Here is a 14,327-nt window from a genome sequence, read left to right on the forward strand (position 1 = left end):
TGAATGATACTACTAATGAAATCACAAATAAATCATTACTTGACCTTTACGCCACATAAGCACTGCTTTTTCTGCTTTGGCAGTCTGCAGTTGGAATGGGAAAGAGTGCATGCTGGGAGTTCACATCGATGACGGTTTCACACTGTTCACCGAAGAAATGGGTGTCAGGAAGAATGTTCTCCTCCAGCAGCCTTTTGAGCGCCTCAGAATGTCCTCAGACGACGGCGTTCGGATGATGTTCCTTGATTTTGGAGGTCCCGAGGCTGAGATAGTAAGTTTTCCCCTGTTTTCTGTTCAATTTTGACTTGAAGTGAAATATGTGACATTTCAGGGCAATAATGCATCAGTAAAATCATTAGCACCATTACTCTGAGTGCTGAGTGCTCACTTGTTAGACAGATGGTGAACTTGACTAAATTTGATTTCTACCTAAGCTTGTGTGTTAGCCATCTCTTTGACATTTAAGAAAAAAAACATTACATGCTCCCTCTCAGACAGTTACAAATCATATTTCACTCTGTAAGTTATTCAGATAATTCCGATTCAGATGGGTTGACCTGCTTGTTATGCATTTATAGAAATGTTTAAAAAAAGCAAAATGATATGGATTTCCTTCATTTAATCATGTTTCTTTTTTACATATCTGTATCTTCTTACAGCAACTGGACCTGCATTGTTGCCCTAAGACCTTAGTCTTCATAATCCACTCTTTCCTGTCTGCTAAGGTCAAGCGACTTGGTCTCTTGGCATGATAAAGGCCGGAACGTCACAATAGGAATATTCAATAAAATTTATGGTACAGCCTGGGAACTCTGAAACTCCAGACGATGGGAGGCTTGGGAATAATGCTGACAAGCCTTCCTAAGCCTCTAAAAATCATCTTTGGTCAGGCATCTCCTGATCCTTCTATGGAATGAACTGCAGCAATGCAACGATGGTTGTTTGTTGAACTTGTATTTGTAAGGTAAAACGTTGGTGCAAGTCAGTAGCCACTTAAGGGAGCTTGCATCTGTCAAATCTGTCACAGTATGTCATGACACTTTGTGATGACAAACTGTACGAGTACGACTGCCTGTATCTTAATGTTTCTAAGCTTAAAGCCCCAGACATTAGTTTTTTGTCATCATATTGTTTATCTTTATTTCATAAGTCAAGATGGGCCTTTGTCTTGAGAATCTTTTCATCTTTCAATCTTTGCTTTATGTGCTGTGAACAAAATCATTTTGTTGTGAATAACAAAAGTTATTTCACAAAAGTCCTGATTGATGTTGGACAAACATTTTCATAAAGGCAGCTCGAATGGAGTGACAGGATGTCACGGCTGATCGCTACATAATCAATAGTCTGTACTGAACAATGTACAGAATGGAGCTATTATGATATGCTGTTCATGTGGATTCTTGCCAATACCCTGAAATTTTTCATGCGTTTTAAGACGACCTCCAAAAGAAAAGTAAAATAGATTTTTCAGTCTAGCTGAAATACAACTTTCATTTCACCTTTTTCTACAAAAAGTAAAACCATATATTTAAAAATGCTATTTTTTTGTGTTTAAAACCACAAAATATTCATACCAAATACAAACCTGCAGTGCTTAACAATTTTATTAGACCATCACCTGATGTAAGGTTTATGCCACAGCTTCCCTGAATTACCAGTTTTGATATTTACCAAAATCGTGTTTTATGCTTCCGTAATGGTTAATCCACCAATAAGTTCTCTAATCAAAATATTTATAATGCTACAATATCATATGTGTTATTCATGAATTTTCAAAGTTACTATTCATAAAAAAGTTGAAAAAGTGCAAAAGCACATTATTATTTTTGATTAACATGCCAAATCACAGTTATTTACTTGGATTTCTCAACAGAAAAACAAAAATCTTAGTGGTTGAACGTTATGCTTGATAAACTTCTAATTTCTGAGAGAGGGTCAGTGTGCCAGCACAGATTTAGGTATTTGGTTTGTTTCTTGACTAATAATTAGCAATATCATTTTTAAACACATTTTTGACAGATATTTGTGTTTTCTTGTTTTTATGACAGGTCGTGTAATAAATTTGCTAAGCAGTGTGTCTTAAGTATCAATGGCCTTAATCAGTCTTTTTTGTCAGTAACATAAACAATCTAATAAAAAAATATCCTGTGTTTCACAGCACTGACAAAGGTTTTCATTATCATTTATAGATGACATACAGCCAGCTTAACTATACTTCTCTATGGATATGGAGTTTAACTCTTACTTTATGAGTTAATGTCTTTGTTAAGTACTATATTCTTAATACAGAGGGCAAGTGCAGGCTTGGAAAGTTTTACCACGGTCTTTTCAATGTTTTTGTATTTTTTTGTTTAAGAACCTAAGAAAGTATATGGAACTGTTATGTTGGTCACTTTTGTGTTGTTATCTGTGCTGACTGGACATCTGCAATTTGGGGCCTTCTTTCTTCTTTGAACACTAAACAGACTTCTATTAACATATATATATATACATATATATATATGTACACAACTAAAATTGTTTGCTTTCAAGAATAAAATGTATTGTATATTCTTATTTAAACAAATGTGTGCCTTGCAGGGTTGTTTGTATATAAACATGTAATAAACTTTAACTTTTATTGTTTACCTTGCTTGTGCTTGATTATTATACTATTACTACTATTATAATTCTCTAAAAACAAAAGAAATATTATCTACATTTATTATGTAAACTTGGTTAAAGCTGTACTAATTATCCATACATTAATAAATACATAGATTCATCAATTAGAGCACACGTTTCTTTATACTGGCCGGGGACCAAATAGCACACCACTGATTCAAAATTAGCAGAAGCTAATCCTAGCAAACAGCCACCATCTGTGGTGGCTGTCTTTTTTTGCAAGTGTCAAAGTGGCCCTGCCCACTAAAGATGTATATTACCATAGGTAAGTTTAACCCATAGACTTTGAGATGAGCAATTTCTTGGTTGCAAAAAAACCCCCAAGATGGCACAACAAGCGGTGAATCTGATGGTGGAACCTAATATGATAATAATATTTTTTGGAGTGTAAACATGTTTCATTAACGTGTAAAGACATGTAATTAGCATGTCTCTTTAAAATTGAAGTATGGGCTCTCTCCGGCATGTTGAGCAAGCCTCAAGCAGACGTTCAAGCAAGTGCAGTTAAGGATACTTTAATGTGAATTTCATTTTTCAGCTTACGACAAATTCTTAACTCTTTTCAGCCTTTCCAGGAGAACATTTGTTTTAGGTAATACCACTATTTTTGTTTTTTTGTTTTTTTTATTGTATTCAAATTTGTAGACAGGACTATTGACAGAAGCTTAGCAAGTAAAGCAAATCAAAAAGCATATAAAATGTGGCTTTATATGCTTTTTGGAGAAGAGGACAACGCAGAGGAAACTGAGCTAAAGTACTGTAAATACTGGCCTCATGTCCATCAAGTATCCAGCAGCTTGACTCTTAATGGCTTGGCTGGATGTGTAAATAAGTTAGTTGATGGCCAAAACAACCATGTGAGGTTAATGTGTCTACATTGTGACCCACATCATCTCTCTAAATCCCTCTTAAGCCAGACTCCTTTTAGTCAGCCCCAAATCACTTGATATATTCAGCTGCGTGTTTTATATCTCATGGTCTTTAACGAGCCGTTCCACCGAGCAGATTCAGACAGCGGATCTAGCCTTGTGCTGTCTTTATTTAACAGTCCCAGTTGGTGGTCTGACAGTTTTATTAAGTCCAGACAGATCTGTAGAATGGGAAGAGCAAAGATGATGATGATGAGATACTTAAGTCAGCAGGGTGTGTGATGGAGACAGTTAGGCCTGCTGCTAGCCATTATAAGAAGAGCAAGCAAACAGTCCACTCTCCTGTATTTTTACTGTCATTAAGGAGCGTTATCAGTGAGGTCCAGATGCTGTTTTTAGTAGACAAACTGTCAGTCTGTTAATGTGTGCGTGCGTGTGTGTGTGTGTGTGTGTGTGCATATGGCCTTTTAAACACAGCTTTGAATCTGAGTGTTTCGGAACAGCACATAGAAATGGCAGACTCTAGTAATAACAAACTGGGAGTTGTATATTAAATCACAATAGAGTGTTCACATTTGATCATATCTTCTCCCTTCCTCCCCTTTCAGCGCTCACCCCTCTTGTTTAGACGTTACCATGGCAACGGCAGAGAGCTCTGTTCACCTCTTCCATTATGGTTGCTGCTGTTAAAATTGTCAGTCAGGCTCTCAGATGCTGCTGAAGAGGAGGATCGAGTTCTGTGAATATATTTTGATCAATACAAATGTAAGGACGCTTAGAAATTAGAAAAATTGTTGGGAATTACAATTTGAGTAGCACGAGAAGCTAAAAGAACATGTTGTACTAGATAAACACACTCATGTCATACCTTTTTTCCCCCCGATGAAGTCTGGAAAGGCAGAAATGACATACAAGAAGAAATCTCTAAATTAGCTTCCTATCTGCTTTGGCATCAGGGTGCTCGTATGAATGTGTACACTAACCCCAAAGACAGAAAGAAGAGGCAGATCATGACTTTGGAAAATAAATGAAATAAAAATTATTATAACTGTGATTATTAAAAAAAAAATGTTGCATGGTAAATAAAACACAAAAATTGATTTGATCGCCATCTTCTACTAAAGAGTTGGAACGTTTAGGACAAGTTTTTTGTGCTACAATTTCAAATAAAGTGTTATTTATTTAAAATATATTTAACTTTTTTATTTTGGATAGGTTGGATAGGTTGTAATATGTTGAAATATCTGGTAAAGTACACATTATGCAACGCTGAATAAGATGCTATTACACTGGATTTTTTTTTATTCAAAGGCATTATGTGTCATCTCCCTGGTTTGGTTTTTGGTTTCCATCTTCTGTTGAAGATATGGATTCTTCATTCGTGTATTTGAGTCTTTCTTTGTTTATTTTGTACAGTTTTTAGTTTAGTTTTCTTTTTTTAAATTAAGTATTTTTAGTCTTTTTTATTTTGGTGGAACTTCTGTTCCATCCTTGTTGTGCCTCATTTCTGTGTTCATGCACTGGTCCCTATATGTTCCCTTGTCCCTCAAATCTTGTGTGTTTTTTTAGATTTCTTTTGGTGATTGAAGCAGTTTGTTTTCACTTCTTATCTTCCTACCCTGTGTCCCTGATTGCTTTCACCTGTTGTTTATTATTTTCACCTGTGATTGCATCCTCATCCTTCCTGTGTGTCATTCCCAATCAGCTGTCAGGGTTGATGTTTTCTAATGTGTTCCACGTTCATATTTAGTTGGTACTTTCTATATTCTTATTGCAAACTCAAAATGCTGTAGACTACAAGCCACATTTAGTCATTCAGTCATTTACATTCCTACAGTGTACCTATTGTACTTAACTTGTGATTATTTTCATTCATATCACACTTATCTTTTGATCTTTATCCAACACCTTGATGAAAAGTTGTAGATGAACTGTGTGATAATTCAATCATTCATAATTTTCAGAATGACACCGATGACAGCAGTGATAGTAAGAGAGATTATACTGATGATTGACTTATTCAGTCCAAGTAGCTTCACCAGTGGTCTAAATATTACATTTAGCAGTGATTGCAATTTTTTTTTTTTTTTATAAAGGCTCATTTTTATAAAGATCACTAGTTGGGCAATAAAGTTTAATAATGATGCCAAATGGACAATCTGGGTCTGTGCCCAGCCTCAAGCTCAGGGATATATTTAATAATATCCTTTTGTCATTGTCGTTTCAGGACTGAGGACCCAAAATAGCTGTTCCAGTGTACAGTAATTGCATATGTGTAAATGTGAGTTTGAATGTGAGTTAATTCAGACAAAAAGAGTATGCTTTTTACTCAGTGCATCCTGTCTTTACAGTACTTTACATCAAACAAAAAAAATGTGCTTATGTCCTTACATTTGTATTATGCAAATGTGTCAGGAACAGTATAGAATAGAATGTATAGTAAACTTTACTGGCATTGTGCTTACAGTTATCTCACATAAAAGGTCACAGAGTTTATGTATGAGAAGAAAGAAAGAGAGAGAGACTCTGCAAACCTGATCTGGATGAGAGGAAGATGGATGAGCGAATATATATACACTTGTATTAACTGTGTAGGTGTTTTCATGTATTTTGGTGGGGGGTTTTGTAACTACCAAAGAGCGATGCCATTGAGTTTTGTAAATGTTTAACACATATGCTCAAGTGCAAGTTTTTCAGTATTACAGGCTTGTGATCCTCATACTGGCATTACACTCGTAGCAGGCAGGTGGCAGTGGAATACTAAGGAATGAGAGACAAATCCAGTGTCAGTGTACCTTTCAGAGGCAGTAGGGGTCTCTGTGTCTCCACACAGAAGAATCACAAAGAGAGTACTCATGTTCTGTGTGGAAAGAGAGAGAGAGAGCACTCAAGCTTTGATTGGTCCTGACCAAATTCAGAACAGGACATCCCACAATATTCAATACTGTGCCCCCCTCCCCACTCTTCCCTTCCCACAAACACAAAAGGACTACAGAGTAGAAAGAGGACAAGAGATTAATACTTAGGCTCAAGCAGAGCAATTCATATTCCAATTGGAAGAGCATGTTATCTATTTTCTCATACTCGTTCATTGTGCTTTTCTTCCTGAGAGGCATTCGAATCAAAGCAGGGTTCAACGGGAATCAAATGCGACTTTCAAGGAACTGAACAACGGCAACAACATTTAGCATAGCTCGAACATGTCAACGTTGCACAGAATCCAAAAAGAAGCAACCATGCAATCACTTTTACATCAACTCCTCAATAACCATGTCAAATATGTACAGAGGGATGGGGTGAGGCTAACGCCGAATCCTGTGTCATTGGAAAGTCATTCATCCAAGCTTAATCAATCTAGGTTGTTTGATTCAATTCAAACTGCCTCCTGGGCAGAAGAGAGAAAAAAACAGAATTAAAGGGAAAGCTGACTCTTTCCAACTTTGACGAGCTTCTCACTATCTCCTGTCTCCTTTATTTCCCCTTCCTTTTTTTTCTCTCCCCCCCTCTATTATTCTCTCACCGGGCTCCTAGAGGCAGGAATTATAGGTAGTCATTTCATGCTAAGGTATAGGCTGAATTTCTTTTTTCAGTTACCTTATTTTTTTTTTAAAGAAACTGTTATTACTACTGTATGTCTTAAAGACCAGGTTAGAGTTATTAAATATGCCAAAGCGAATTGTATTTTCGCTCAAGTAAGCTCCTTGGAAATATTCCATCAGGGCACCCTTTTATTCTTTCCAAATGTAGTTATGAATTTTAAAGTAGACTTGTTTTACTGGAGGAGAGAGGTGTGTGATCAGAATACTGAGCAAAGCTCAGATTGGACTTCCTTGTTCTTGGAACATTGAAAGGGAGACTGTAGCTGTCAACAGGAGAGGTGGAGAAGAGAAGAAGAAAGAGAGGGAGAGGAAGAAAGTGGGAGTTAATATTGCTTGATGTCAAGCACTTTAAGTACTTTTTTAAAAATTGCAAAGTGGGAAGGGACCATATTTCTTTCAGAAAAGTGTTAAAGTAAAATATTCTATGTGAGTGTGTAATAGCTGCAAAGGAAATGACAGACAGATATTTTGCTTGTGGGCATTTTAACCATTTAAACATATAGTATCATCATCATATAAACACACCAGTCCCCCTACCCCACCACCCCACCCCATCCTGCCTTCTTTTCATTCCATTTTTTTTCTGGTATTCATGAGCATATGCTCCTGTGTGAAGTCCCCTGTCAATAAATATGCACAGTCTTAATTGTTCCCATCGCAATTAGAATACAGTTCTGTTCTTTTTGGCTCAGGTGTATGTTAAAGCTCTTTCTTTTGTCTGTGGTTTGGCACCTCTGATGATTTCCATGACAATCATTTGAGTGAGCAAGGAAGTGAGAAAAAGGGAAAGGCAGGGAGAGAGAGAGAAGGAGAGAGAGGAGGTGAGAAACAGTTGCTGGAATAAAGCCCCATCTCAATCTGAATAGCTTATTAATAGAGCTGGTCCCAGGCAAACAGATGGCAGCTGCCAAAAACAAACACAGAAATCACAGAAATGAAAACCCTAATTCAATTAGGTGGGAAGCATTCCTCACTGCAGCAGTTATTGAGCAGTTTCCATTAATTTGATAATCCATTTTTCAAAAGAAATGTATTAAAAAGTGCCTTTTCCAAAGTGTTCTCCTGTGTTTGTTATCCGAGGGTGATGAGCAGAGAAAGGAGAGGCCACAAGCTGCATGTATGTGGGTGTGAGAAGAAAACAGGATTTAAGTAATTACTGGCTCATGCTTAACAAATGCAATTAAAGTTACTAATGAATGATTACATCGCAGTGTTCCTAATATGAATTTGTTCAGATTAAAGTAGGCTAGATTGGTGAGGTAGGTTCTGTGTTGTTTTCACACTAGCACATTTCTTTTTATAGCTAAATCATTAGAGGGCTATTACAGAAGGAATAGAAAACAATCCATTTCTGTAGGCAATGGGTAAAGTTGATCTATTTCTTAAAAATAATCATATTCTGTTAGAAGTTGCACTGTTAAAAACAGTAAAGTCCTATCAGCTAGATGTACAGCACTGAACTGTAATTTTACAGTGGGGCTGTTGTACTCGGGAACAACAGTGTCTTATTGTACAACACTTTACAGTACTGTGAAGTAAAATAGTCTGAGCTCTTTGGTTGCCATTAAAGTTTTATTTTACTGTTGCTACTGAAAAATTCATAGACAGTTTATTATTATAAAATAACTGCAAGTTCTCACAGATCTACCCTAAAACAACTTTCTTATCGTTCTTGATCTATGATATTAGCTTTGTCACGGTTCCCCTTTGTTTTCATCTTTTACACATTTTAGTGGCTGAAAGGATTGCTGGAATTTCCCAACATGTAGAGGATGCACTTTCTTTTAGATAAAATCTTATACGGACATTCATTGTTTCCAGAGGATGAATCACGACTTGTTTCACTTCAGCCAAAAGCTTTAAACTTAGTTTCAAAGAGAAAATGGTTCACTTGTCCTGTCTAACCCTGTTTTGATATTTTTCAGTAAGCCAACATTTGTTTTTCTGAACAGGCTCCAAAAGCCCAAGATGCTATTAATTAATGTGGAACAGAATATATAGCACTTCTGTAGTCATACTGGCTCCTCTAAATACTGCTACAAGCAGCATTAAATATACATGCATATAGTGTTTTATATAGTGCATTATTCTTTGTACTTTAAACTGCTCATCTACATCACACAGACAGTCTCCAGATAGGTTTGAAACAAAGAACCCTTTTTGCTGTGAGACAACAGTGCGAACCACTGCAACACATTGTCTTAAACGTCTGACACAGAGATTCTGCACACATCAAATGTAATAAAGGTTCAATTATTTTTGCAGAAAACAAATATTTATTAGTAAAAGTCACAACGTTAGATGGTGGCCCTAATCTGAATTTTCCCTGTAGCTCTCAGTGAGTGATTGAGCTCAGGATGATTTTTTGAATTGAATCCCAAGTTAGAATTCAATCCACATTTTTCACCTGCTCCAAGCCTTTTAAGTCAATTTCTTAAAAACCAGGGAGACTGATTGAAAACACTTTAGACTGATAGAAAGTATCATTACTTGGAAGAGATTCAGTAAGGGATGAAACTAAAGAAAAAGAAGAAAAACATTCTTGTGTATTTGATTCTAATGAATGCAGATGCACCTGACAAAAATAAATGTCCCTTGGGAAGAAAAAAAAACAAGTTTGTCACACAGACATAAATAGAAAGTGAGAGGGTTTAAAGATAGAGCGGCATATTGGATTTGAAATATGAAAATTGCAATCATCCACAAAGCATTCTGGATTTTGCAGGTACACAAAAACTGTAATTGGTAAAAGAGGAAAACTACCTGAGCATGACATGCCATGCTTGAGACACAATGGAGTTCACAGTGATAACAATAAGACAACAAGGCAATCCAATTTGTCCTCCCTTTAATTTCCTTTGAACCAAACAGCATTCTAAATTGATTTCTTTTGCTCAGGAACTGACAAAAATATGACAATTTTCAGAGATCAAAAGATGCAAAGAGATATTCATCCCACCTCTTAGTTGATAGTGCAAAAACCTTAAAACTTTTTTGATTTGATGTTTCTTTCCAATTGTTTCCAGTGATTTGTTTGGTGAACAAAATTCTCACAGACATCAGGTCAATCACCCGAGATACTGAGTGTGACACACTGATTAAAGTGAGCTATAAAGGTCAATGTTCTTTACACTGGAGAATGTACTGCAAAGAAAAAAGGCAGTAAAGACATCTTCCAGCATAATAGTGCATCATCTAGCATTTAACTGTGGCTATCGTTGCAAAAGAAGCTCAGATTTATAAAAGATCAGAGAGATCTGAGCTGATGTCTTAGGCATGCTGACGAAAAAATGGACAAAAATTAAAAAGGAAAAAAAATTCCCCATAATTTTTAAAAAAGAGATTCTTGGAAATATTTGCCATTATGAGCCACGAATTGCACACAGCCCTCATCTGCACTGACAGTTACTTGGTAAAATTATACATATACTTCGTGATAAAAGCATTGAATAAATGCTCAATTTTCTCTGCACAAAGAAGCAAGCTGTAAAAAGTTATTTTTCTGCAGTCGCATTGTGTTTGAAGTCTGTTGTTATCAGTGAAGTGGGGGGAAAAGAGTGGCCAAAAGAAATATCCTATCATTAAATTTATTCAAAAGTGTAATAAAAGAAATCACATAAACGTTTAATGAAGAAGCATGTCTGCAGCCTGCAGAACAGCTTGGGAAAAGACATAGTATGTTTAATCATACTAACTACGATTTAATTGGTTTGAACATCAAATTTCAGTATGAGAATGTCATAGTGGTTGCTGATGTTCCCTGAACAACAATATTATGTTCTTGTTATTTTTCATAGTCAAATTATACATTTAGACTTTAGATAATATAAAAGTATTTATGTCTATATTTTTAACTAGCTTACTTCATACTCCTCAGTAGATTACCAGAAATACTAGTCATTGCATACTAACCATGTAGCTATTTCATCTTGAATTCAGTCAGATTTATCCGATTAAATGGGTCAACAGAACAAACTAAAGAAATTATTCATATAACTGTGGGTGTAATGTAACACATCTGTCTGACCTTCATCGTTTGACGGCAGCTTCAGAGTAACGATAATATGAAACACAATACACTACATTAGCCAATGCTCAGCCAATAAAATCAGTGGTAAACTCTGTCAAAATATTACATGCAGTATATTGAATATGGTGGGCTGGACAACCTTGTTCCATTTTGCAGGATCTTTATTTTTCCCATATGTTGCATTTGATAATTACACGTTTGAAATGAGCAGTGTTTCTTGCGAGTGTATCACAGCAATGGTAAGATAAGTAAATCACTCTAATGTATAGTGATGCTATGTTTACTGTATATTGGCAAAGCATGTTCCACAGATTGGTTGCTATGGTGCTGATTTTAAGAACATAACTCCTTTTATACCAACCAAATGCTAGGACTGTCTATTATAAAACATGCCAAGATGTTGCACTATATAGAGTTGAATCCTTTCCCAATCCCATCATCAGACTTATTTTAACAGTGTTACATGCCATGTGCATGACAGACCCGAATACCTATCTTCCTAAGTAACTATATTGTATTTTCATAACAAGCCTTTAATCCCAAACATCTGGACAGGAACCTTATTACAATAACACAACCGTTTCTTTCTGACACTCTCTCCAGCATGCAGTTATTAGAGGATCTAAGGTGGAGCATGTGTGGGCGATATTGCTCAAATAGAGCAGCTGCAGTGTTTAACAAACATCTAAAATGACTGCGTATGTTTGGTCGTCTTTCTGTGGCTCCAGTCTGAGGTGATCCAGGGCATAAAGGGACTTGACTTTCACAGACGACAGCAGTGGTGATGAGAAAATAGTTATGTGTGCGGTTCATGATCTGACTCATCTCCACTTCAAGTCAAGACTTAAGAAATGCTGAGATGAAGAAATGTGAAACTTTATTATTTTACCTCTTAGTCAGTGAGAACTGCGGGTTTTTTACAGAGATGAGGGTTCTTGTCCCACAGCCAAATGAGTGGGTGGGACTGGGGGACAGGAACTGTGCTACCTATCAAAAAGGGTGTCATCTGGACACTACTGACTTAACACTCTAAACCACAATGTTCACATATACACAAAAATCGAAAGTGCAGTATGAGCTTTTGTACATCCCTTTTTCGTTGCAGTTTAATAGAATAATGTGTAGGAAATATGCATTGTCTGAAATGAATTACACTGTGACAGTGAACCAGACCTGCAACAACTAAGTTTTTGGTCACTCTTAGATTGTGAAACAAGCAGTGGACAAATGTATCAACAGTGATCTGCTCCCTGTTGATACAGTGAGCAGATCAACAAGCATGCCTTTTAAGTATCCATGTTGCATTGTGAAATAGAAAGCAAAAAGTCTAGTGTCTTACATTTGAAAATTAAAGATAATTATTTAGATCTGTTTTAGTGTTATACATACCAGACAGAAATATCTGCCTTCCAAGGTACTAAATCTTCCATTGTTTCATTAGTTAGTTGACATATTAGACAAATTGATGTTAAATGGCTAATTACTTCGGAAAAGACATGGGGTGTTTATTAATTATTGGAGTTGATTTTTATTCATTAGCAAGTGGCAGCATCATAAAACAAATTTTCAACAGATTACTGCAAATATTTAGCTTGGCTATGATGCAGTAACAGTAATAACTGTGTAGTTTTTGCCATATAATGTCATGAAACCCACTTACAAGGTGTGAGGCAACGTTGCTAAATTGATATTGATACATTTAAATTTGAGTTAATCCAATCATAGTGAGAAACTCTTCCTCACCTGATGTATCACAATGAGTCTGAGGGGAATTTTAGATTTTTAAAAAAATGAACTCCTCATTATTGAACAGATATATGCAACCCGTTGAAACATTTGTTTGTAATATTGCGCAAAAAAAAAAAGACAGGAAACGGATAAAATTCGGTCACCACAAGACCTACCGAAGGGTTGCTAAAACTGACATAGCATATATGCTGGATTACGTAAATGTCTACAGGTGTGAAACCGCAAGTATGCTTTGTGCCTCACCTTTCTGATATATGTTGTAGCCCCATGTTTGCTTTAGTGTTTTGTGCAACAGCATGAAGCTGATACTTAGGTGAACCAACTCAAAAAGAGCTATCTATACACGTTTGTTTTGGGGGTGTTTTTGGCAAATTTTTAGTGTTTGATTACTTAGAAAAAGCACTTTAGCTCTTTTTTTGTAAAGAAAAGCAGAATAATTAGAAGATTTCATGTTAAATTGTTATTCGCGAATTATGCAGGAAATCTTCTGTTTTGTAGATTAACCAACACATTTTGTGCAGTACAGTCAGCATAAAAAAGAAACCTTAACTGATTCTCAACACAAAGCGAAACTCATTTCTTGTTAAAACCACCCACATTTCCTGCTGTTTGTTTCTCTTACCGCAGCACCAAAGTTGCAACTGAAACATTTTGTCTATATGCTGCAGTGGCTGGTCTCTGAGGGTTGGTGTGTTTGGAGTTCAGTTGCATGTAAGCGTTTTGTTTAACCATAGTACTGACCTTCTCACCTGTATCAAGCTAAACTCAAAGGACAGAGGGAAGCCAGTATCATGGAATCAGCTTCACCCCTCCCCCTCATTTAAAGTACACTGGTAATGAGCAAATATAGAAGAATTTTAAACCTAACAGGGGAAATTTACAAGTGTGTTGGTGATGAAAATTTTCCATCGCTGGCTATTCTCAACTTGCAGTCCAGGCTTTTTTGTAATATAAATAAAGAAAACAAAAGTTAATGCATGTACGGTGTGTTTCTAGCACTAAAAAACACTGGGTTATTTGGATCATAAAATATTTGAGGACACTGCACACATCTGTCCATATTGTCTGTCTTTGCATTTTTGCATGCAAAGATACTTTTGTGGTAGTTTTAACCTTTTGGACGACACATTAAAGATAAACTTTTAAAAGTTTCTCATCACCGTCTACTAGATGGATACCACACTGACCCCGTCTTTGTCATCCTGCCTGCTGTTACTCATATCATCCATTTAGTTGCAGCAGTGGTCTTTTCAAATCAATGGAAACCAACAAGACTGCTGCACTCACCTCTTCTCAATGGCATCCTCCACCATAAATTGTTGCCTTTCATTCTCTGTTGGCCTCATGACTTTGACTTTGGGATGAGGGATGGGATTAAAGGAGCTGATGGAAGTGTCAAATTGATATGGTCTTCTA

The 14,327-nt window shown here is 36.3% G+C and overlaps 1 protein-coding gene across 1 annotated transcript in view; it reads left to right on the forward strand.

Moving 5' to 3' along the window:
* The window catches only part of snta1 (syntrophin, alpha 1), a 31,206-nt gene extending 28,581 nt beyond the window's left edge, over positions 1–2,625 (forward strand). Inside the window, exons 7-8 of the mRNA XM_085457623.1 lie at positions 84–271; positions 660–2,625. Coding sequence (XP_085313749.1) covers positions 84–271; positions 660–752 — 281 coding nt within the window. The 3' untranslated portion in view covers positions 753–2,625. The remainder of the gene's footprint in view (positions 1–83; positions 272–659) is intronic.
* Positions 2,626–14,327: the final 11,702 nt, after the last annotated feature.

This window comes from Copadichromis virginalis, linkage group LG5, assembly GCF_057382275.1.
Source record: "Copadichromis virginalis isolate Kocher_CV1m ecotype Utaka linkage group LG5, C_Virginalis_male_GT1.1, whole genome shotgun sequence".
Taxonomy (NCBI): domain Eukaryota; kingdom Metazoa; phylum Chordata; class Actinopteri; order Cichliformes; family Cichlidae; genus Copadichromis; species Copadichromis virginalis.